General features: G+C 37.9%; 1 protein-coding gene across 2 annotated transcripts in view; it reads right to left on the bottom strand.

Moving 5' to 3' along the window:
• The window catches only part of LOC115212987 (E3 ubiquitin-protein ligase ZNRF2), a 113,387-nt gene that overhangs the window by 77,993 nt on the left and 7,828 nt on the right, over window positions 1–27,566 (bottom strand). Inside the window, exon 2 of one of the 2 annotated variants that reach the window (XM_036504177.1) lies at window positions 23,407–24,025. In XM_036504177.1, the coding sequence (XP_036360070.1) occupies window positions 23,407–23,770 (364 nt within the window). In that variant the 5' untranslated portion in view covers window positions 23,771–24,025. Of the gene's footprint in view, window positions 1–23,406; window positions 24,842–27,566 lie in introns of those variants that run through there. The other variant, XM_029781857.2, reaches the window with a different exon arrangement.

Genomic DNA, 27,566 nt, shown 5'->3' with positions numbered 1-27,566 from the left:
ATAACACATTAATTAAAATATATTAAAAGAAAATGAAGTGTACCGTAGATGGGTAAATAAAGAATGACGCATACAGTATGGAAAATGAAACACGGGAGGCAGGTATGTGGTGTTGTTTTGCATTTATAAAATAAATATATACAAATTGTAAAAATAAAAAAATATACAGTACTGTTTCTAGTCGGCATATTTTCACCTATCACAGAGACTTTTGGAACGTGATGCCTGTAATAGTTGAGGGATTATTGTATATGTGACAACAGGGGGACAGTGACAACATGTGGGATTATAGAGTGAGTGAGTGATTATATATGGTATTATAGGGGGCAGCAATTATATACATGACCTTGGAGTGAGAATTATGATATTAGAGTCCAACTGGGTCCTATATGACCCCTGGGGATCCATATAAAATTTTGGTGAGTTCATGCAAGCAAAATAGTAATTTGGAGGCCTACAGTAGTTTATTAAGGGTCCATGAAAAATTTTGATTTAGATGTGTTTATTGCAGGAAATATCTAAGTTTCTTTCTCAAATATTTTACGTAGATCAACCGGCACAAGTTAATGTGTAAAAAAACAAAATAGGAATTTTGAAAGAAATGCACACAGAAGGCTTCCACACAGTTTCCATTTACCAAATTCATTCACAAAGGCCATGCTTACAGTAGAAGGCACTTGCCCAAAGTGTTGCGCAATGGGACTGAGGAACCGACCTTTTCTCCAGGTTCAGCAAGTTAAAAAAAAGCCCCATTTGTCAAAATGAATGTAAATAACCAGCAGATGTTTCGGCTGAACACAAAAGAAGGGCTGGGACAGACATTTTTAGGGTAACACATGAAGAAGATTAGAAAGTGTACTAATACCAACCGCCAACAAAATAATAATGGTTTTAAATTTTGGCACAAGGCCAGCAATTTCAGGAGAGATTGGAGGTAGGGGTAAGTTAATTACATCAACCTGGGTGCTCAACTGGTACTCATTTGACCAAACTCAAAACGATGAAAGGCAAAGTCAACCTTGATGGAATTTCATCTCAGAACATAAAAAACATTTTTGCCCAATACGTTAATAATTCTGCCAAGCTACTGTCTTAATAATTGTTTCAAATTTTGGCACACAAGGCCAGTAATTTTAAGGAGAGGGGGTTAGTTGATTATATTGATCCAAGTACTTAACTGGTACTTTATCAACCTTGAAAAGACGAAAGGAAAAGTTGACCTCAACTGTATTTGGATTCAGAACATAAGGCGCTGAGGGAAGTGCGACTAAGTGTTTCTTCTGAGGTGCTAATGATCCTGGCCAGCTCACCACCTTAATCATCATCATCGTTTAACATCCGTTATCCATGCTGGCATGGGTTGGACAGTTTGACTGAGGACTGGAGAGCCAGCGCCTGAACCAGGCCACAATCTGATCTGGCAGTGATTTTACAGCTGGATGCTCTTCATAATGCCAACCACTCCGAGAATGTAGTGGGTGGTCTTCACATGCCACCAGCAGAGGAGTCAGTCAGACATGCCTAGCATCAATCATATTCGGATGGTGCTTTTTACGTGCCACCGGCATGATGATAATAATAATAATTCTACCTTTTTGGCACTTTGGTTTGTGCATCTGTGAATAATCTAAGAGTGGAAAAAAGAAAAAAGTAAGAAAGAACACGATAATTTGTCGTGATTTTTAGTCAGAGCCGCATCAAGAAAGAAATCTGTGATGGAAAGATTCAACACAGAGTCTCAGATTAGCAATATGCTTTGACATTCAGACTGAACATTCTTCAACAAAACATGTCACATTCAGAACAGCAATGTCAATTCGGCTGCTTACTGCACTCAAATATAACATGAACCTCATAAGTTATTCCTCTTAACCAAATATTTTTTTGCCTTTTATTATTTGGTAAAAATGGTGCTATCAGAAGCTTCCACCAGATTGTCAATAGTAAGATACAGATGTTTATTCTTGTCACTCCCAGAAACCTAAGACTTTCAGTTTGCCTTCTTCGTAAAAGCCTAAACTTACATCCTATTCAATACAACTGCCTCATACAAACTTCCCTATAAATCTGGGTCTTATTATAAGGCATCGTTAATATCTGTAATTTCTCTACCCCATGGTATCCTTTTTATCTGTGAAAGCTCGTAATTTAGAATACTCATTTCCTTAACAATCCAAGTAAACATTTTATAACAAGGTTTATTTCTAGTTTATTTTGTTAATATCAAATCCACTCCCAAGGCTTTGGTCAGCCTGGAGCTTTAGTAAAAGAAGCTGACTTAAGGTGCTGCGTAATGGGGACCAAATCTCCACTGCATGGCACCTGAGTCAAATGTCATCTGCTATAGAGTCCCAGGCTGACCAATGCTTTGCAAGTGGACTTTGTAGACAGAAACTGTGTGGGAAGTGTGAAAATATATATATAAAGGAGTGGCTGTGTGATAAGATATGACACAGGAGTGGCTGTGTAGTAAGAAGCTTGCTGCCCAACCACATGGTTCCGGGTTCATTCCCACTGCGTGGCACCTTGGGCAAGTGTCATTAACTGTATCATTTTCAGAATAATTATATCAAAACAAGAAATAGGAAAAACTCTTTGGTATTATTTATTCACCATTACACATGTTCCATTTGCTAATGGGAGTAACAAAATTGTACATGTAGTAGAAAACATGTAAGACATCTATTAGAAATTTTTCAGAGAATCAAATATGATTATTTGAATCTCTGTCTAAAGAATTTCTAACAGATGTTGACAGTGGTGTTTCTTGACATAAAACAAAAGCCCCCAGGGTTTTTAGTTTGTCCCTTTCATCCTTCTAACTCAATGAAATATAAAATAAATACTAAGGTCAACATAATCAACAATATACGAGAAAATGATGTCCAAACATTGTAAAAGTCTAATAACAAAACTAAAAGAAGGTTCCTTAATATATTGCATACATTGATCTAATGAAGTGTTTGGCAGGGTGGGAGTGGGAGTTTTTTTCAGCAAGACAGTCAGGAGGATGACAATCTCTTAAGTGCTGGGGCCTGAAAGAAAATCACAGTGCACTCTGTAAGATTGTTGGCATTAGGAAGGGCATCTGGCTGTAGAGGCTAAGCCAATTGAAAGAGGACAAAAGAGACACAGCTCTCTGGCCAAGGAGAAGGGTGACCCAAATTAAAAATAATGATGATGAACAGTATTCTTGAAGTACGCTTAATATCACCAATTCCATATAACTGTTGTTTGACCTAGTAGTAGTGGATGTAGTGGTAGTAATAGTGGAAGTAATAGTAGCAGTATGCAGGAATGTGCTGTAAAAGTGCATCGCTGCATCCATCATTTGTTGGAGATTCCCTACTACTCCTGGAGGAGGACACTCCTACGCCACTCAGACGACAACCCTGCAACCCATAGGTCTGTTTGGGCAGTCATTGCTTGTGAGGATTTTATGAGGTCTGAATGCAAGTCCTACTACCACTGCTTTCTTTTAGTTACCTTTTTACAACATACAGAGGAAATGTTGGGTTGAATCTTCAATATATATATATATATATATATATATATATATACACACACATACACAACTTATAAACAACGGCAAAAGAAAAAATTTCCAATGCCAAATATGCCGAAAATAGACTTAATCGTCAATAACCATATAATTTATTACTATAAGCACACATCTCGAAAGCAAGCCAATAGAAATTTCTAAAAAATTTCGTTATTATCAGATCGGTCCCAATTTCTGAGCTAATTCATTTAGAATTTTCTCGTCATCAGCGATAGATATGTGCTTATAGTGATAAATTATATGGTTATTGATGATTAAGTGTATTTTCGGCATATTTGGCATTGGAATTTTTTTTCTTTTGCCCTTGTTTATAAATTTAACCTTTAAAGGTATTTTTTTAATATGCTGGCCATTGATAAAATTTTTTTTGAAAATTTTATCCTATATTAGATATATATATATGGGGGAAAAAATAAGATCAAAAGAGAACAATACAAACTTTTTGAGAGGTCCCAAAGGAGAGAAAGAATGATTTCTAATAAAGATTCATCATATTCATAAAAAACAGCCAGAGCAAGTAATAAGAATATGAAAATAATAGTTAAAAAATATCGTTACAGGTATAAAAATGGAGGAGAAAAAGATGTTGAATCAAAATTAGATTTGATACAAAATAGGATTCAATACATACGCGCATTTCAAACCATAGTAATTATAATTAAAAGTAAATTTATGCATTGTCATTTTCATCAATGCATAAATTTATAATTACTATGGTTATAATTTTTTTCTTACATATTTGCATTGTCCTTTGAAATGCACATATGTATTGAATCCTATTTTGTATTAAATCTAATTTTGATTCAACATCTTTTTCTCCATTTTTCTATAATCATTTATGGTATATTTATACCTATAACAATATTTTCCAACTATATATATATAGAGAGAGAGAGAGAGAAAGAAGAGGTAGACCCCCAGGAAGACCTGGGATGAGGTGGTGAAGCATGACCTTCGAACATTGGGCCTTACCGAGGCAATGACTAGTGACCAGGACCTTTGGAAATATGCTGTGCTTGAGAAGACTTGGCAAGTGCAAGTGAGACCATAACCTTGTGGCCTATGCCAGAGGTGTAACCAGTCCACTTATGCGTACCTTTCTTTCATTGGACACTAAATTCTGCTTGCGAAGACCTGTTGAGGCAAGTGAAATTGAAATCAAATTCAATGACTGGCATCCGTGCTAGTGGAGCACTAAGAGCACCATCCGGCTGTGATCATTGCTAGAGCAACAAACTGGCATCTGTGCTGATGGCACGTAAAAAAGCACCATTCGAGTGTGATCGTTACCTGCATTGCCTTACTGGCACTGTGCAGGTGGCACATAAAAAGCACCATTTGAGCATGGCCATTGCCAGTACCGCCTGACTGGCCCTCATGCTTGTGGCACGTAAAAGCACCCACTACACTCTTGGAGTGGTTGGCATTAGGAAGGGCATCCAGTGGTAGAAACTCTGCCAGATCAGACTGGAGTCTGGTGCAGCCATCTGGTTTGCCAGACCTCAGTCAAATCGTCCAACCCATGCTAGCATGGAAAGCGGACATTAAACGATGATGATGATGATGATATATATAACTTAGAACAAATAGTAAAAGGTTGTCGTTATAGGACTTGGAGTTTCAAATGTCGGGGCGAAGAGCTATGATACATTCTTGTTGGTTATTAATGGCCATTAATAGCCGAGAAGGTATCATAGCTCTTCGCTCCAACAGTTGAAATTCTGAGTCCTATAATGACAACCTTTTGCTGTTTGTTCTAAATTATAACATAAAAATAATCCTCTATTTCTCTAAAATTGAGGTCTCATTCTTTTGTTGTTACTTATTATTATTCTTATTGGATAAAGGAATATCAGCCCATTTTAACACCACTATCTGTCCCTTAATGAGATGCTAAACAACAGAATTGGCAACATTGGCTAACTTTTATAATGATAAAGGAGTCTGTGCCATGGTTAAAAATAAGTTGTCTAAGAAGCATATAATTAGGGCAGGCTCTTAAAAATACTATAATATATATATATATATATATATATATATAAGCACTCAAAGTAATGTATTCATTTATTGAAATCATTCATTCAACACTTACATTCTATCTAAGAAAAATGTCACTAAGAGAAAATCATGAAAACATTCCCTCCAGAACCTACATTTCCTGGACAAAGTGCCCACTTATAAAAATAACACTTCAAATTGAAATGTGGTTGACTAAATGTTTGATTAGATTAAAGCTGAACGGATCTTAGTAAAGACAAAAAAAAAATGCAATGAATTAAAGAAAACAAACAAAATAAACAAGACAGTAGTTTCCTTACATTAGTAGTTTCCTGAGCTGACCATCTCATGTGTCAACCACATCCTGGATACTACATGCATCTGAATTCTTTCTATAAACAGACACAACACATTGCAACCCTTAGATCCAGAATAAATGGCGGGAGACCTACCTCTCAGGGTTGCGAAATTTCCCTGCAAACCCAACCTGCCATTTTATAAAGGGAGGGCAATATCAAGTCGAGCTCTCCTGGATATGCTACTTAAATAAGACACAGGGATCATGGTTGGAATGAGCCCCACCCCCCACTATCTTCTTATGACTTGGGTGTCAAATCACAAGTCTGCACATTCAAGGCCAACCCGAGGCAACCCACCCACTAGCTCCAGATGTACTGTTTTTATACACTTCAATATTTAAGAGACGAAGAATTATGTACATTTACATTATTTACGTTTGACAGGTATTTGTCCTCATCTTGTTTGTTGTTAACACAAAGTTTCGGCTGATATACCCTCCAGCCTTCACCAGGTGTCTTGGGGGAAATTTTGAACCTGTGTTTTCATTCCTAAGGTATTTTTCAATGTTATTAATTATTATTACTCTTATTCAGGTCACTGCTTGGAATCAAACTTGGAATCTTGGGGTTAGTAGCCCACGCTCTCAACCACTATGCCATATGCCCATGGGGATATAACATTGAAAAATACCTTAGGAATGGGAACCCAGGTTCGAAATTTCCCCAAGATACCTGATGAAGGCTGGAGGGTATATCAGACGAAACGTTGTGTTAACAAACAAAATGAGGACAAATATCCGTCAAATGTAAATAATGTTTTTATACAGTTACAATAACAGCTTCTTCTCTAGCAAACTGCCCACTACTTCCACGTAAATATATCTGCTTCTCTATCATTCCTATTCTATTCTGCATTAAACATAGTGTTGAATACTTTCTCTCCACAACTACTTCCCTATCCATGTATACTTTACAGATAACAACCAGAAAATGTTCTAGCTGTCCATAAGTCTATGCATACACACACACACTTCTTTTAGGCTTTACAAGACTAATAACCTAGTGTAGAACTCAGTAAACATATGCTTCAGAATTAAGCATTAGTCCAGTATAGAGTGACAAGAAAACAAAACTATGAGTCCACTGCATCTTGCAGCAGAAACTACTGTAAGCCAATGAAGTTGACAAGGTAATCATTTATGCTTTTGTCATCTCAAGCCAAGTGAAATCGTAGTCGTGGCAGATATGGGTGTTGTGCAAACTGATACTTGTGCTGATGGAACGTAAAAGCACCCACGACATGCTTGGAGTGGTTGCATTAAGAAAGGCATCCAGCCATAGAAACCATGTCAAATCAGACTGAAGTCTGGTGCAGCTCCTCAACTTACCAGCCCTGGTCAAACCATTCAACCCATGCCAGCATGGACAACAGGCATTAATTGACGATGATGAGAGAGAGAGAGACAGACAGACAGATATATACGTGTGTGTGAGTGGTAATCTTGATCTCTGACTTAACATGGAGGTTGTGTAAGAACACAGAATACTGCTTTACTTACCTCGAGAGGATTTCTCATAAGGACTCGTGGTGCCACAAGCCCTTAAGATAGAGTCCTTGTGCCTTAAGTAAGGTCTTTATCTATAATGCTATGCCTATAGGCATAGTGTAGTAGATAAAAATGTTGGTTAAGGTAGTGCAGTCACCTAGAGGTTCTAAGTTCAACTCCAGGTAAAGCATTAGTAGAGTAAGAACAATGTAACCCCATGGATCAAATAAAGGGTAAGGCTCAAAATTCCAATACAACTGAATTCAACGCAAGTCACCTGAAGAAGGCTGGAGCATACAAGAGCCGAAACAGAGTGAAAGCAACAATTAAGATGAGGACACCGGTTCAAATAATATAAACAGTATACATAATATAAATTCCTTATGTCCCAAATATAGAATTGAATGTTCCAAATTAATACTTTTTCTTTGTTTTGTCATGTTGCCCTTTTGGACTTTAAACCAAATTTTTAGGTAAAAATGTCATGAATAGACGGAATCCAAGAGTTTTGGTAAATATTTGCCTGTACCATAAACTTTTCATTCAACTTGCTGCCAATCTTGGCCTTGCTTGCAACATCTTGCACACACGCATACACTGGCCAAAACTGCTCTAAAGAGTTATTTACCCACACCTATCATCCACCAGACTCCAATCAGTGCTACAGTTAAGCTGAGGTTAATTCTTCCAGCCAGAGTTTACAACAGGGAACAACAATTTCCATATTTTCACTATCTTTATATCTAATAATTAAAACAGCCTCACAACACATTTAACTTCTAGTATTGTGACGAGTCATTGCTGCTTCTAGATAAGTAATAAATCTTCAAACACTATCAATTGAAAAAAAAAAAGAAAAAAATTTCAAATATTATTAGAGTTGGTTCTTAAGCAAGGTCCTTCACTTCACATTCCTCCAGCTTACTCAAGTGTAATGAGTATAATACACTCTCGCTTCAGCTGTTCTGAGATGCTCAGCTGGATCAAAGGAGACATGACCAAGGCTGTTTATTTGCTGGCAATGACAAATGTACCCAAGTGTTCCACTGGTTTTACTTTAAGGGTAGACATAAGCATATTCTTTTATTCTTCCTTTCTTTTATTGGTATCAGTCATTTGACTGAGGTCATGCTGGGGCACCACCTTTAGTCGAGTAAATCAACCCCAGGACTTATTCTTTGTAAGCCTAGTACTTATTCTATCAGTCTCTTTTGTCGAGCCATTAAGTTATAGGGATGTAAACATACCAACGTTGGTTGTCAAACAATGGTGGGGAGACAAACAGACACACACATCATCATCATCGTTTAGCGTCCGCTTTCCATGCTAGCATGAGTTGGACGGTTCAACTGGGGTCTGGGAAGCCAGAAGGCTGCACCAGGCCCAGTCTGATTTGGCAATGCTTCTACAGCTGGATGCCCTTCCTAACGCCAACCACTCCGAGAGTGTAGTGGGTGCTTTTTACGTGCCACCGGCACGGAGGCCAGGCAAGGCTGGCAACGGCCATGATCGGATGGTGCTTTTTACGTGCCACCGGCACGGAGGCCAGTCGGGGCGGCAACGACTACGTTCGGATGGTTTTCTAACGTGCCACCGGCACTGGTATTTCAGCTACAATTTCCATTGATGTTGATCTATTTTGATATATACATACACACACGAAAGGTTTCTTTCAGTTTCCGCCTACCAAATCCACTCACAAGGCTTAGGTTAGCCCAAGGCTATAGCAGAAAACACTTGCCCAAGGTGCCATGCGGTTGGACTGAACCCGGAACACTGTGGTTAGGAAGCAAGCTTTTTACCACAGAGCCATTCTTGCAACTGTTACTAGTTACTAGAAAGACAGCAAGCTGGCAGAATCATTAACATGCCAGACAAAATGCTTAGCAGCATTTCATCTGTCTTTATGCTCTAAATTCAAATTCCACCAAGATCAACTTTGTCTTTCATCCTTCGGGTTCGATAAAATAAACACCATTATTTACATTTGACAGATATTTGTCCTCATCTTGTTTGTCGTTAACACAACGTTTCAGCTGATATGCCCACCAGCCTTCATCAGGTGTCTTGGGGAAATTTCAAGCCTCGGTTCTCATTCCTAAGGTATTTTTTGATATCATTATTATTCAGGTCACTGCTTGGAATCCCCAAGACACCTGATGAAGGCTGGAGGGTATATCAGCCGAAATGTTGTGTTAACAACAAACAAGATGAGGACAAATATCTGTCAAATGTAAATAATTCTTCATCTCTTAAATATAGAACTGTATTAAATACCAGCCGAGTGCTGGGGGTCAGTGTAATCAACTTACTCACCTGTCAAAATTGCTGGCCTTGTGCTAAAATAAGAAAAGAATATTTTACTAGTACATGTACCTGTCATACACTGGGTTCACCATAAGTATATGTATGTTTACACTAGTGATGATTAACTGAAAACCACTACTTCTATCAAACACCAATTCCCTCTGACTAAAATTCTACTTCAAACACCAGCTTACAGTTTATAGAACTGTAGACTTTGCCAACTCAATCTCTCTATATATAAAGCTGAAGTTGTTTGTGTATGGCAGGTTTGGTAGCCTTCAATTAACACTATCTCCTCCGAGACCCTGTGGCGCAAGTTGACCAAAATTGAGAGTATGTAAATTATTTACATCAAAAAGGTGCTTTTTTCTATGAAAATCCCTATTTATTACGATTTTTTTGACTGCTGTGTTGCCATTTTTTGGTGTATTTTAACCAGAAAAATGTTCACTTAAAGAGAATAACAAGCTACATAATGCAAAATTTTACTTTTCAAAAATTCCAATTCTAAAGGATCGAAACAAACCTGAGCAACGCCGGGCGATACTGCTAGTTATCTATAATTTGATATGCTTAGACCTACCGTCTATCGTTAATACTATCATTATCAACTGTTTGAAGGGGATAGAAGATGTACAAGAAAGAGAAAGCATGGTAGTTGGTGGACCAAGTCACAGAAGTTATGGAAAGTGTTATAGCACAACTGGTGAGGAACAAAATAACTTGAAATGAGATGCATTACAGTGTCATATAGTTGCAGTTGTCTCCAAAGAGACAACTGCACCAAATTGACTTTAGACTAAATTATTGTACCTAGTATTTGTCAACCTGGAGACGGACGGGTTTGGCAAAGTTCCACACACTGATCTGTTGATTGCTAAGGAAACTAGAGATAGGTGAATGGTGTATGAGAGTAATGCAAGCCATGTACAGAGATGAAATAAGCAAGACAAAGAGTTAGTAATGAATAGACTGACAATTTTAGCACACAGATAGGAGTCAAACCAGGGTTCAATCCTCAGCTTCCTGCTGTTTACCACAATACTCTCTTCCTGGCCAAATCAAAAGAGTTTAAAACAAGCCATCCATGGGAATTCTATATGCTGATGACCTAGTTCTTGTAGGTGAATCTGTAGTAGTATTAAAAGAGAAATTCCAGACATATAAGCAAAACCAAGAACCAAGTGGCCCCAAAATAAACTTAGCAAAGACAAAGAGTCCTACTTCAGGGAAATAACTGAGCTCAATAGGATGAAATTGCATACAATGTACCCAGTGTATTATGCTATGAACACACAAGAGATCTAATAAGATCACAGGTAGGTTGACAGAGACTTTGTATGTGGCAGATGCCCAAGAGCAATAAGTAATAAGAGCACACATGAACTGGATTCCCTCAAATGCCAAGATGGGTCCCTAGAATTAGTTGACTGCTTCTGTTAAAGAGGGGATCCTTATTAGCAGTGGAGGTGGTATTCTAAAAGAACAGCAAGCAGAGTAAGAACAGGCTGGAGAAAAACTTTAGGCACAGGAGTGGCTGTGTGGTAAGTAGTTCCAGGTCCAGTCCCACTGCATGACACCTTGGGCAAGTGTCTTCTACTATAGCCTCGGGACAACCAAAGCCTTGTAAACAGATTTGTCAGATAGAAACTGAAAGAAGCCCACTGCATATATATATATATATAAATAAAACATTTGCTGTTGAATGTTCAAAATGGGGAGTAGGTTGGTGGCTGACAACTGGTGAGGGGTCATTCTCTGTGTTTGCTTGTCCTGTTTTCCATTTTTTCCTCTCGTTGCTTGCATATTTAACTTGTTTGTTTACATATTTCATGTTTGCACAGTTGGTGACATCCTGTGCCCATGTGTGTGAAAGATATCATCATCATCGTTTAACATCCATTTTCCATGCTAGCATGGGTTGGACATTTCAACCGGGGTCTGGGAAGCCAGGCTCCATTCTGATCTGGCAGTGTTTCTACAGCTGGATGCCTTTCCTAACACCAACCACTCCGTGAATGTAGTGGGTGCATTTTACATGCCACCAGCATATGAGCCAGAGGAGGCTGGCAATGGTTACGATCAGTTGGTGCTTTTTATATGCCACTGGCATGGAAGCCAGTCAAGGCAGCGCGTGCATTGGGCACGTTCGGATGGTGCTTCTTAAATGCCACCGGCACGTGTATCACAATTACAACTTCCATTTGATTTTAATTTTGATGTTGATGTACTGGACTCAATAGGTCTCCTCAAGCACAGCAGGTAGCCCTACGATCCAAGGTAATTTTGAATGGGCTGGGGCTGGTTATGCGAAACAGCTGTGAACTCACTTTATTTGACATTCTGAGTGTAAGGGATGTGCAATAGCTAAAAAGAAATAAATACTGGTATACATGAAGGACAGAACACAAACGAGCTGTTAGGAAAACTGAATATAAGAAGGGGTGGCTGTGTGGTACGTAGCTTGCTTACCAACCACATGGTTCCAGATTCATTCCCAGTGCATGGCACCTTGGGCAGGTGTCTTCTACTATAGGCTCAGGCTGACCAAAGCCTTGTGAGTGGATTTTGTAAATGGAGACTGAAAGAAGCCCGTCATGTGTGTGTGTGTGTCCCCGTGTTTGTCCCCCCACCATCACTTGACAACCGATGCTGGTGTGTTTACATCCCAGTAATTTAGCAGTTCAGCAAAAGAGACTGATAGAATAGGTACTAGGCTTACAAAAAATAAGTCCTGGGGTTGATTTGCTCGAATAAAGGTGGTGCTCCAGCATGGCTGCAGTCAAATGACTGAAACAAGTAAAAGAATAAGAGAAGAAAGAATTAAATGTGGTGAGCAAGAGAGAAGACTGTCATGGAATATGATGTATATGAAAGATGACAGTTGTATAAAGGAGTGCAGAGTGCTCAAAGTGGATGGAACCTGAAGAAGAGAGAAACCCAGAAAGGCATGAAGACCAATATCAAGATGCCGAGCTTCATAAAAGAAATCATCAACATCATTTAATGTCTGTTGTCCATGCTTGCATGGGCTGGATGGTTTGACTGGGCTCCAGACTGATTTGGCATGGTTTTCTATGGCTGGATGCACTACCTCATGCCAACCACTCTGAGAGTGTCGTGGGTGCATTAACATGCCACAACTGTGATTTTGCTTGGCTTGATGGGTCTTCTCAAGCATGACATAATGCGAAAGGTCTTGGTCATTGCCTTCATGAGGCCCAATACTCGAAAGGAACTTGGTCACCTAGATAACGGAAGCTATCTACTACCACCAGCTTGCCCTCCTGGTAGTTGATAGAGTCTATTTTCTGCACATTTTCAGCATTTATTGTATCTGTGCACCTTCCACATACCTAAGTTTCCCTGTTAACCTTCCTCTGATGTTGCACCATTTATGTTTCCAAAGCTTACACTGAGTGCATCGCATAAAGTTTCTACCTACACCTTTTCTACAGATTGAGCAGGGCCTGATTGGTGACACAAAAAACTGTAGACAACCCACCCACGCAAGCAGGTTGAAAGACATTAAAATACTGATAGAGGCTGGGAGGTGTATATGGCATCTACATTTAGGTCCCTCACCTGACATACTCCCCTTAAATTTTCATTTGTTACAAACCATTTCCTTCCTTGACACAGCCATATCATTCTGAGTTTCTCCAGTACTCTCATTCATACAATTTATTCTCAACAGTCAAGCCAACATCTAACTGGTGGCCAGTTTTGATCAAGTGTATGAATGAATGAATTCTAATATTTTAAATCTAGGTTTGTCCCCATTAACGGGGGTGGCTGGATCTACCTCACTCTTACAGCAACTGCTCTCACACCAGCTTGCCCAGTTTTGAGCATCCTCCCTCCTCAAGCCAACCCTCCCTATCTCCTCTTCCACGTTTCCTTTAGTCAACCTCGCTTTCGTTTACTTTAAACTCAAGCACTCTCCTCAGAACATGATCCTCGTCCCTCCTCAACACATGTTCATACCACCACACTCCATTCACTCTTCCCAGCTGTTCCACCGATTCTGCCAACCACATCAGGTCCTCAGCCTTCCTGTTATCCAATAGTTTCACACCACACATTGCTCTCTCGGTCCTTCTCAAAATTGCCATTTCGCTTTACCTCAGGCACCATGTCTCACTCCCATACAGTGTTTCAGCTCTCACGCAACTCTGATAAACCCTTAAACATGTAAGATAGTAAATACAGGCCAGGCTGTGTAGTAAGAAGTTCGCTTCTCAATCACATGGTTCCAGGTTCAGTCTTGCTGTGTGGTACCTTGGGCAAGTGCCTTCTACTATAGCCCTAGGTCAACCAAAGCCTTGTGAATGGATTTGGTAGACAAATTGAAAAAAGCCCATCATGTGTGTGTGTATGTCTCCCTCACCACGACTAAACAGGCCCTGGTTTGTTTACATTCCCACCACTTAGCAGTTCAGCAAAGGGGACTGCTAGAATATATACCAGGCTTGAAAGAAAGAAAAAAAAGGAAAAAAGAAAAAGCACTAGAGGGGAGGGGGCAGTCAATTTGTTTGACTAAAAACTTGAGGCTGGTGCCCCAGCATGGCCGCAAACAAATGACCTAAACAAAAGAATAACACAACAACAAAAATCATCAAATGATATTATATCTCCCACAAATGAATTGGTTTCATTTCATTTGCTATTTGAGAACTGCATCTAACACCAGTTTGTTACGGCTGTTCCAGTATCAGCTGTCAAATCAAATCTATTAATAGAGATTAGAATGTCATTCAAAGCTTGGGGGACCGATTCTACATTTAGTACACCGCCAAGTGCAGATATGACTAGTTTTTTTGTTTTTTACTTGCTTTGAAGGGTTTTACTTGAGTCAATTGATGTTAGTGCTTATTTCATTAGTCTCTGCTGCTGAGCTGCTTAGAGGGATGTAAACAAACCATTTAATGTCGTCCATGCTGGCCTAGGTCCGATGGAATTCATTGAGGTAGGTGTTCTACAATTCTATGCCCTTTCTGTCACCAACCCTCACCCGTTTCCAAGCAGGGCAAGGCTTCTCCATGGTCAGACAGGCTCCCATGGAAGATTGGAAATGAATGAAACCACTTCTATGATAGTCGTTTACAACAATTACTCAACATTAAAATGAGGAGAGTCACACCATCATCATTGTTTAATGTCTGCTTTCCATGCTGGCATGGGTTGGATGGTTTGATTAGGGGGTTGGCAAGCCAGTAGGTTGCACCAGGCTCCAAACTATTCTGGCAAGGTTTCTACAGCTTGATGCCCTTCCTAACACCAACCACTCCAAGAGTGTAGCGGCTGCTTTTTACAAGTGACTGGCATTGACCACACTCGAATGGTGCTTTTTAAGTGCCACAGGAGCCAGTCAGGCAACACTGGCATCAACCCAGCACTATATATCTATATATCTATATATCTATATATATATATATATATATATGAGAGTATTGTAGTTTGCTTGAAGCATTGTGTATTGTTTGTAAAGAATAAAATGTTTTGAATGGTACAATGCACTATAATACACACACTGGGCTATATACCTGTTGTAATTTAGTCATCCATAGTCTGATAATATTTCAGAATAAAATTCCTTCCTCAGATATCCCATCAATTCCTAGGGATATCTTACTATGGATGGTTAAATTACAACAGGTATATAGCCCATTGTTTGTATCACAGTGCATTGTTGTACCATTCAAAACATTTTATTCTTTATATATATTAGATAATAAAACCAATGGTTTACCCTTGGTAGTTTACTGGTAAAGCACGGTCACTTTCAGAGTAACTGTTATGTATATGGCAAATGAAAGACGGAAGATGCTAGATGTGTTGGAACAATTGTTGTGATCAATAATTCTCAAATTCCATCATCCATCTTTCATTTACTATATACAAGGTCGACCAAAAGTCACCTGACAGTAAATCAAAACCATTAAATTCCAAGATTTATCTATGTTTAACAACCGATTGAATTTAATAAAAGCATCTAAATATGAAACATCATGAAAACTGTTCAAACTGAAGTCTTTCTTGAGCGATGCATTTTCCCATTCAAGTCAACACAGAATTACAGATAGTATTTATGGAATTTTGATTTACTGCCGGGGGACTTCTGGCCAATCCTGTGTGTGTGTATTAATATAGATGAAATAAACATCAGAGATACTGTGCCCCATGCAGATATTGCAGGAGCTAGTCAGAGGTTTTACAAGCTCTTCTAAATCCATTGCAATGCTGGAAACCTTTCTACATCGTTAGCAGATACCTCAGGGTCACAAGCACTTCGCCCCTTAGTCAGTATGCTTCACCTACATGGGGCAGCAAGGACTGACCTAGTCTTCACTTACAGAAGGGTTCCACTTATGGCCTCCTATCGACAATAGCTGCTATCTTGAGCTATCTTCAGCTGCTGTGCCTATTTCCTTGATGGCTTTCTTCAGTTGTGTGCATGTGTGAGTTTGCACGATGGCTTTCTTCAGTTGTGTGCATGTGTGAGTTTGCATACACACACACACACGAGTTCCTTTCACTTTTGGTCTACCAAATCCACTCAAAGCTTTAATTGATTCCATGCTATAGAAGATACTACCAAGGGGCTAAACAGTGAGAGTAAACACAAAAACCACATGCTAAGGAAATTAATCTCCTAACTGCAAAGCCACACTTGCATCTGCCCATCAAAGCAGATGGATTAAGAAGACTTCTTGAGTGAAGAATTGTCAGACAGCAATGCACCTCAAAAATGCATCAACAGAACCTCAACACTGAGTATACAGTCAAACTCATTTTAACACTTACAGACCATTTTCTTTCTTTTTTTTTTTACAGCAGCTTTATTTGATTCTGGATGACATGAAACCATTTTCATAAACTTATACCTGATCTTATCAATCTATGTACATCAGTCATTAGCATGAAATTCAGACATTTTCAGATACTGCTAATGTTTCTGGAATACCAATTCTGGCAAACAGTTCTTAGTACCTACCTAACTGTTTCTGCTTCTTTATTCTTTCTGGCTACCCTGATACCCAGAATATACATCAGCAACTATTACAAACAGTCCTAAATTCTTGACACAAGATTGATCCTATGATACATTGCATATCTATGCTTTACTTTCTTTAGGTCAGGTTTGCACTGCACACCGTAATTCCAGTTAATATTATCGCATATCTTAGACATCTTGCATATTCTTCTACATACCCCACAACTGCTAACGATGTTTCTAATTTCAATTAAATCAACTGTTACCATTAAGCTACAATATGGCCTCGTTATTGCCTTTTATCTTTTACTTGTTTTAGTCATTAGACTGCAGCCATGCTGGGACAACACCTTGAATTTTAGTTGAATCAATTGATCCCAGGACTTTTTTTTAAAACTATATTTATTCTGTTGGTCTCTTTTGCCAAACCACTAAGTTTTGTGGATGTAAACAAACCAACACTGATTATTAAGCAGTAGTGCAAAGCAAACACAAAGACACACACACATAATATATATGATGGGCTTCTTTCAGTTTCCATCTACCAAATCCACTCACAAGAACCCAGAACTATGTGGTTGGGAAGCAAACTTCTTACTACACAGCCTAATTATATATACATACATACAGACATATATGAAGGCTTCTTTCAGTTTCTGTCAATGAAATCCACTTACACACACACATTCAATATACACAACCTGTTGAATCAACTAGAACAAGGATAGTTATGTGCCTTGATCAAGGCCACAATGCTTCAAGGCTGAAGTAGAATTCGAAAATTGATTGTACAGTCATGAACTTATCAACCTCACATTTAATATTCAGCTTTTAGTTGGGAATATACCCAGGGCCGGCACCATGCGCTAAACAAACTAGGTGATTACCTGGAGTGCTAAAAGCAGAGGGCCCCCTCCCTACACATAATGTACACATAATTTGTTAATCCAATTAAAGACGCACAAACTTAGTAATAAAGAGAGCAGGTGAGATCACTTCCAGAACAAAGAAGGACAAAGGACATGGGTGGGTGGAGAAGGTGGAGAGAGAGGCTCGGCTAGTGTTGTGGCCAGTCACATGACTGTGTGAAACGCTTCGAATTTTGCCCAGTAACAGATTTACTCAGTGAAATGCATGATCATCATCATCATAATACAGATTTTTTGTTCTCAATAGCATTTTCCAGCGAGCGTAGATGTTATTGAAGAAAACTGGAGAAGGCGGCTCTTACTGAGGGATTGGGAGAAGGGGGCGCATATTATAGGTCTGATCTAGGGCATGAATACCCTGGCATCAACCTCGAATATACCAAACTCGATGTATTCTGATCTACGGCAGATCAGAATACATTGGTTTAGGTATATATATATATATAGCACAATATCGACCAGACTATCGGATGTTATTATACATCGCTAGTCACAATGCGCTTCACACTGCTTTAGCTTTCGAATGACGCCATTCAGCTGGCTAGGCGAGCAGGCCAACATTCTTCACGGTCGAAAGGCCGTGTCGTAACAGGGTTTACCCGTTCACAGCTGAGTGGACTGGAGCAATGTGAAATGAAGTGTTTTGCTCAAGAATCGAACCCATGGTCTAGCGATCGTCAATGCAATACCCTAACCACTAGGCTACGTCTTATTCCCATTGAATTTTTTGTATTACGCCAACAGAATACTTATCCAAACAAGTTAGGATGATTATGCGAGACAAAGGAAGCCTCCTATAGGTTGTTCGTCCTGCAAGAGATAGCAGCTAAATTCCCCTTATACCTACCAGCCTCTATTGTCATAAGAGTAAGGAAACGTTAAGTAACCATAGAGACGCTGTCTGAATAAAAAGCGAGAGTCACGGTTGGAACGCCTATGATCATAAGGTCTCCTGCAGCAGGGCCCTCACGAGGCTGAACTTATTCCTCTACGTATTTTAAGCCTTTTTTATATATATTTTTTTTACAAAAATAATTTACTTTTTAAAATATATTCCTTTATCTGAGAGCTAAATCTATTTACCTAAGGCGGAAGGTAAAAAGATTTATAGCTAAATCTATTTACCTTCCGCCTTTACTGTATAATCCAAATATATTTTTGTTAAAACATATCCGATAAAAATCTGTTTAGACCAGATTTAGTTGCCACACACACACAGGTTTGTTTTTAGATTCAGTTATAATAAAAACAATTTTACATTAATATGATGGGTTACTCTACCATATTTTTGCTGAGTACAAATTTAGTCTTCTTAAACGAGAATATTACTGACAGTGATTTCGGAGTTTTGGTCAGTTAAACTCTTGTCAGGGATATATATATATATATATATATATATATATATATCATATGAATTAGAGATAAAACCACTATTATGCAACTCAAACAGTGATAGACATAAACCAATACATAAATAACAAATAATATAAATATAATTAATATATCTCTAATTCATATTTTATATATTTATACTGTGAAATTTGATTTAATAAGAAATCGAATTTTTCCCTGTAAGCTTGGAGCTATACTCCCTAATATTATATATATTATATATATATATATATATATAATATACACACACACACACACATTTACATACAAGTTCACTACACATTGAGCTTACATTTTATAGCTTAAGTAGTGTATGACTGCACTTGGAAGTTTTATGATATTTTTAAACGTTTAAACGCACAAACAATACAGAATCAACATAAACCGATATAATTTTACAGGTTTCCGTTACTATTCAGTTGTCGTTTGAGTCTATTTATAAGTCTGTGGTGAAGTGTGTACTTGTTCACACACCCACACACACCCATGTTGTATGGGTGTCACTAAGACCAAATATAAATAACGCAAACAAAACAAGCTCCCGAAGTTAGTCGAATTATTATTATTCTTTTTTTGTATACTCATCGTTTTCCCTTCAGAAACGAAGTAATCTTATAATACGAGAAGAAAAAAATATTAAATACACAAACAAAGGCATATATATTTACATACATATGCATAGTCATCGTGCTTGTATTAATGTATTAAGAATCTTCCTTGGGTCTACCCGCCCATTAAGCTGCTTGGGTTTAAACCAGTTTCTGAGCCCCTAGACGATCCAAATTGCGCAAATTTAACCCCGACGTACAGAACACCAGCACGTCACAGTGGTAACCTCTTTCCAGCTCCATCACCTGTTAGCTACTATTGGTACTCATCCAGTAGCACAATGCGAAAATGAAGTGCCTTGCTCAAGGACACGGCGCACAGCCCTGTCTCGGAACGGAACCTACAGCCAGTCCAACACACAAGCCACTATTCAGCAGTGAATATTTAGCGCCCTATTGACATATACAGAATGCGAAATTGAGCAGTAATTAGGAGATGGATGGGGTTCTTTTCAATATTGCTTGGAGTAAGCAAGTCCTAATGTGTAACAGTTACTTCAAGGTAACACTTTCATTGGTACCCATAGAATACACAACAGCATTGCGAGTAGCTCTTTCGAACTTCCCAACAATCTTCTATCCCCATTTTACATGTAAAATGATGCCAGTAGTAGCAAATATTCTTAGAAAAAAATATAACGGTTCAAGAGACCATTTTGGTACATATATATACAAACACACATATAAACAACGGTTTAACCACTGGCAACTACAAAACACTAGACTCACAAACTGCATCCGAGAGAGACAGACAGACAGAAAAAGCTGTCTGAAAGTATGGGCGTACTGAGTAATTTTCCAGGGGCCCAATTCTGATGTATGTGTAGTGGCTTGCTATAAAAAAAATTAAAGGGCTCAATGTATTGATTTGCCCCTGGAGTGTGTATGTGTGTCTGGGGGTGTTATAATGCTGCTACGAGCAACCCTGTTGTATGTATACACAAACTTATATGATAGTAATGTTAAAAACGTATCGTATAAATATATTCGGAGGTTTTAAAAGATCTGAAAAAGAAAACAAAACAAACAGTCGTATAAAGTAATTCTACGTCGCAGTAAGTGACTTTCAGTCAAGTAGAACGCGTTGAAACCCAAAATATGAAACCCTCACGCCCCAATAAAACATGCGCGTGTTAAGTCAGTGATAGAGACCAAGATGATAATAATCCTTTCTAGTATAGGCAAAAGGCCCGAAATTTGGGAGGGGAGAGGGTTAATCGATTACATCGACCCCAATGCTCAACTGGTACTTATTTTATCGACCACCGTAAAGAAGAAAAGCAAATTCGAAAGAACCGGAAGAAACGTCGCCAAGAATTTCGTCCAACGCACAAACAACTCTGCTAGATGGCCAAAAATGATGATAAATGTAATAATAATTAAATAAGCTGGGCGAAAAGTTGTTTTCAAATGTTAGCAAACCAACTGGTTGTGGGTTAGGTAGAAAGCAATATGTTCCAATTATGTAAATGAGTGTTTATTTTTGATCAATAGACACCTCCCTAACCGTCCGTCCTGTCTAGATTTTTCATGTTGACAAAACCCTTCCAGGTCGCTTCCTTATGAACAGATGTTGTTTGTACTTGTAGGAGCAACTTCCGAGAGTTAGCATTTTAAAAAGTTTTAATAAAACCCACATTGAGAGACTTTGGGGAGAGGAGCATTCAGCAACAGAAAATAAGTTTAACATTGAACAGTTAATTAAAAGTCGATGGATCCTTAAAAAACCTTTCTAGATCGAAAGTGTATCAGACAGCCCAAAAAGATTTTTTAAACCCGGCGACGGAGAGGAAGATTCGGGGAGCAACGATTTAAAACTAATAAATGTTTGTTGTTATTGTGTAATAATTCGACAAGAGCTTGCGACTGATGTGTGCCGCCCCAGTCGACAACTATTTAATGTAGGAGGTGCCAAGTGCACACAGCTGTCGATGGAACAACTGCAACAAAGAACTCGCACAAATTAACTATGGTTCCACTTGAGATTATTAATGATAATAAACAGCCACACAACCTACAACGTTTATACTCACAGGTGTATGTTTACATACTGATAATGTCTAATTATTTTATTATTATCTTTAAAAAAAAAACTTGGTTTAATATACAATAAAATCACGAAATATCTAAGTAAAAATAAGGCGAAAAAGATTAAAATTCAACTATTATATTATCTAGGCTGAGAAACAGAGTTCTTAAAAAAATTAATTCATATACCTATTTCATGGAAAAGGAAATTATAAGCCAGATAAAGTTATTAATATTCAAGGCAAGGTAATCACATGGATTTTTTTGTAATCCAACGTGAGAAATGGGTATTAATATATATATATATATATATATATATATATATATATGCATACATACATACAAAAGAAAAAAAATACTAATCGATGGCCGCTTTAAATTTATCAGTAAGACTGATAATAGCTTCTTTAATAAGAATCTGTTTCGAAGATAAAAATCTTAATTTATCAAAAAAACAAAAAAAAAAAAACAGAACGGAATGGTGAGGGTGGGAGAGACAGACAAAGATGCAATGGTTAAGTGCGTGTGCAGTCTGTAGATTAGAATATATGACACATGTGCTATATATTCACTTATATATTACATCCTCCCCCTCTTCCATATATACACACACACTATATATACATACATACATATATATTTATTTACATATATATATATATACACACACGCACGCACACAAGTGATGAGTATATCATCATACCACACTAATCAATAACTATACATGAGTGTGAATTACGTAATTTTAAAGAATGTTGATTTTTTTTCACCCCCACCCCCCAACCAAACTTTGCCTTTTATCAATAGTGAAGTTGATATAATCATCAGGAAATAATTACCAATCCAAACCCTTCTCTATACAACAGGAAAAATAAAAAAGGCTGCTCAATAATAAATGAGCTACCCAGATACATACACAAAAAAATCTATTCTGGTGTAATATGTATGTCTCGATAGATACATTCTGTACACATGGTGAGATGTGCACCATATTAATAACAATAATACTGTATTTATACCATAAATAAGTTCCAGGGACAGTAACAAGTTTCTGAAATTTAAAGAATAATTTAGAAGATATTGAAAAGGTACCAGTTTCTAGTTTTGCAAACTGATAAATCAAAGAGAAAGACAATTTGACATTACAAGACTGACAAGACGTCTGTGTGTATGTGTGTTCTACATATTTAAGCAACCAACTCACGTTGCGATTTACTGGCGCTGATATTATTAAAATACAAGCTGATTATATGAAAGAAGCGATCGAACGATGTTTTAGGCAGTAAAACCAAGGGTTGATTAGCCAAAATTAGCCATATTTCTTTTTAAATGTTTACTTGAAAGACATCACTTTCAGACACATTGCTCCTGTGTTGTCATGAGGCGCGTACTTCAGTCTGTGTTGATGATGCCATTGTCACTAAATACATGTCTTTGATAGAATCCAGGAAACATAGACAAAACCCATTTCTATATCAAAGATGCCCTTACTAACATTGAATAAGTAAAAAAGGGGAAAGGTCATGGCATGGAAGGCGCCAGAAAATGATCAAAATAAACATTAGAACCATAATATATACATTGTACATGCTAAATTGTATACATAGTATATAGTATTTCGTCATATTTACCAACACATTTTATTACATCGAGGGTTGGCTGTAAAAAAGAGGGTCAATCTTTCGTTTTGAGGGTACGTTTATGATAGAGAAGGGTAGAAGTAAATAGAGGATACGTACCTGTGAAGAAAGATAAGTGTACAGGCAACGAATGTGTGAAAGAACGTCCGAATGGTGCATCCTCTGGTGTACTGGAATCTGAGTCTGGGGACATAGCCCCTAACAAACTTATCCCACCACTAACTCCACCAGAACCGTTGTTATTTGGTATACTAAGAGAAGGTGAATGTCCTGTAGATGGATGAAAACTGCCCAAGCTTCGAGCCCGAGCCCTCGCAGCTGTGGCTTGACCTGCTCCAGCAGAGCCTCCAACAACAGCAAGTTCCCCTCCAGAATTGCCAGCATTGCCTGTACTTGTTCCACTTTGGCCACTGCCCGAATATGTCCTCATACGAGGTCCAGTTGAGCTTTGTTTAGCTCCCATCTTTTTTTTTTTTTTTTTTTAATGTAAAGATCTCTCTTTTCTGTGGGTCAGATATTGATCGCAACTTTGCTAGACATCTAGCCACACATTTCAATTGTAACCCTTCCCTCTTCCGTTAATACTAACAAACATGCCTTAGATATATTTATGTCTAAACGCATACACAATGCCTCCAGCATACGTGTCTGCGTATACACAAGTGTTCGTTGTTTTAAGGAAGAATGTTGCTCAAAATTAAGAAAGCCAGGGATCTATCTATCTATATATATTTATATCACACAGTAAAAGAATGCAATTAAGATTTTGATTCCTTTCTGGATTATTTTTTCTCACCTTCAGTGACTAAATGTGAATATATTGATGTTTATGTCCAGCTGGTTTATAAATGTGTATCCCATCAGACATAACATGCACCAACACGCACGCACATACAACACACACAAATATATATTATATATATATATATATATATGTATAGTTTATTTATAAATATATATTATATATATTTATTCATAAGTTTATATATATATATAAATCTATATATTTTTTTTTTGTATACCTTTACCATAAATCCTAGACAGTGCTTGGCTGTTATGAAGAAGGATAGATATTTCTAATAGATGGAGATAGGTAAGAGTGTGTTTGTTAAGTATGAGGTCGTCGATGAAAAGCTAAACACAACGCTGACTCTGGTAGTTTTGCAAGAGACTGCTATGAAAACAGGAAAAAGAGAAAATATTGGCAGCCACAGTTGACGCTGTCGTCAACAGTAATATCAATGATAACAGAGTGGTGGTGATGGTGGCGGCGGCGGTAGGCAAGTGTTCCAGTCGTGTTGTCACTATGACTCCAGTAGCAGTAGTAGTACTAATGGTGGTAGAGGTAGAATTAGTGCTGTTGTTGGTTAGGGCGACGGTGGTGTTATTATTGGCGGTGGTAGAAATCAGTAATTGTCCAGCATCAGATCTCCTCCTCTCTGCCATGATTACAAACTACTTATTGATGGAACAAAACATCCTTCTCCTCTAAGCTGGAGAGTGACGGAAGAAGGGGAGACGACAGCTAAAAAGAGGCGAAAACTGACGTCATCAGAGCACGTGATCTGACCTGTCTGTCTGCGCAGTCGTCGTTATTTATTTGGGTTTTTTTTTCTTTTTTAATTTCCTCCTCCATGCTTTAAATCTTTCCCTATTTCTTCAGCCGTCCTCGCGTACTTCATTTTATGTTCCCACAGGACACCGAATTATTTTTCATAATTATCAATTTTATTTTTTACAATTAATTATATAACAGACCAAATCAACTATTGGCATTAATAAAATCGACTCTACTTCCCCACTCCCAAATTTAAAACCAAACCTTGTGCCTATATTAAACAAAAAAAAATCGATATTTTAGTTTTGCAGAATCGGTAGAGCGACAGACAGCATGCATTGTTCTATTTAGTTGCGTACATTTATATTCTGAGCTCAAATCCTATGGAGATCTGTTGCCCAGGATCATAAAATGAAGTACCAGTTAGATATTAGATTAATCTAATCACGGCTGTCTCTGACTCCAAATTTGAAGCTTATGCCAGAAATTTTTATTAGTAGTAGTAGTAGTATCATCATCATTCCCCAATAAACTCCATTTCTGCTTTAAATATATATTTATTTTCAATGCCTAAATTATAATGGAATTTGTTTATATGGTAGTTCATAAGCTAAAGTGATGAACAATAATTTCAGTCAATTGTATAAATAGATTATATTTTTTCTATTTCTTTCCGAAAGGAAAATATTAATTTCAACCATTGACATTTAAATCCCACAAGTTATCCCCTTTTTTTTTAGTTAGTAGGATGAGGAAGGGAACCGGCCCCTGCCGTGACTGGAACTCAGGAAGTAAAGGGACATAACTGAAAACGAACATGCTGTCTGTCCGGCTCCCTGCCGGTTCCTCCGTCGCCGTCCACCATTCCAAATGGGATTTTATGTTCCTCACATTAAAAATGATTTAGTTTTAAATTCTAACAGACACATGGGCTCGAAATGTGGACGGGTTAGAGGGAGAATGGATCAAATAGACCTCAGTAATTGACTCATAATTTTCATCCACCCTAAAATGATGAAAAACATAGTCGGCTTTGGCGGGATTTGAACTGGGAATATAAAGGCGTGTAAATAAATATTGCATATATATATCTTACACGCTGCCTGACCAACTTAACCATCTTCAATCCTTAGATATCTAGAAAAAGGATGTGAGATGAATATAAAAGGGTGAGGTTTATTCGCTTAAATGTAAGAGAAAACTAGAGTTAGGGGTTTACATTTAAAATATTCAATATGAAGTCTGTTATTAGAGACTGTAGACCTTTTCTCTCGACGCTTAGTCAATCAATTGCTTCAATTTATTTCCACAATATGTATGATTTCTATAAGTTTCGAGTCCGCTTACATAGAATCTCCTTTAAAAAAATGAATGACTGGATGATCAAAAGCTTCAACATCTTTTCTCAAAGGTTTCTTCAATTCAGGGCTTTGATTAACCCTAAGTAGCCATTTTCATAATAATAATATATTTTCTTAGCGTTCATTCTTGGATTTAGCTTATCGTAAATGCTTTTGGTGCCGGAGCTTTACCAAGCTATATGTTTCAATTATATTACATTTTCAGTTAGTTGTATATAAATTTAATATTAAATTGTAAAAAGCAAAGGTTTCTTTGAAATTTATACACCCACCTGATCTAGCAAAAAGTAAATATTTCATTTTTTTGTTTCGGTTTTATTTTTGTTCTTTGTTTTTAGTATGCATCGATATCTAATCCCTTTCTTTCACTTTCCTACTGTGATGAGGAGAGAAGAGAGTGATGATCGAACCAATAGTAAATCTAGAATTTACTGATTTACCATCTAAATACTGCATATGTTGTTTTTGACAAAGACAACGGTCCTTGATCATCTGCTTCGAAGTTACCAGCGAGAGAGAAAGGGAGAGTTTTTATGCAGTTGGTAAAAATAACAACCAAATATCCCTCCAATCACACTCAACCTTCATGAAAAATAACGGGGTGGACACTGAACAGTGGTAGTCCTAGATACTCTCTCTTTTACTTGTTTCAGTCATTTGACTGTGGCCATGCTGGAGCACTGCCTTTAGTCGAGCAAATCGACCCCAGGACTTATTCTTTGTAAGCCTAGTACTTATTCTATCAATCTCTTTTGCCTAACCGCTAAGTTACGGGGACGTAAACACACCAGCATCGGTTGTCAAGCGATGTTGGGGGGACAAACACAGACACACAAATACACACACATACATATATACGACGGGCTTCTTTCAGTTTCCGTCTACCAAATCCACTCACAAGGCTTTGGTCGGCTCGAGGCTATAGTAGAAGACACTTGCCCAAGGTGCCACTCAGTGGGACTGAACCCGGAACCATATAGTTGGTAAGCAAGCTACTTTCCACACAGCCACTCCTACGCCTATATAGCAAAATGACGAAATGGTCGCAGCCACAATGTCTTTGATCACAAGTTAGCTCATTCAAGATCGGTTTGGAGATTAACAACCTCTAAACTGTTGTTCTTTTAACATTATGTCAGCCCTGATCGAGCAGACTTCTGGTTAAAGGCGTTCTATGCATAATCATCTCGTCTTTTTGTGTATTCAAATCTATTCTATATCCAGAAGAAAAATTTCATCTCTTCCTCCACATCCCCCTGATCACCCTCCATTCTCTTTTGAAATGTGAGAAACCTGCTCTGCTCTGTCCCGTTCTCTCAAAATTTAATCCTTCATCACCT

Source organism: Octopus sinensis, linkage group LG1 (genome assembly GCF_006345805.1).
Source record: "Octopus sinensis linkage group LG1, ASM634580v1, whole genome shotgun sequence".
NCBI classification, from domain to species: Eukaryota; Metazoa; Mollusca; class Cephalopoda; order Octopoda; family Octopodidae; genus Octopus; species Octopus sinensis.
This window is presented reverse-complemented; position numbering and strand designations above follow the sequence as displayed.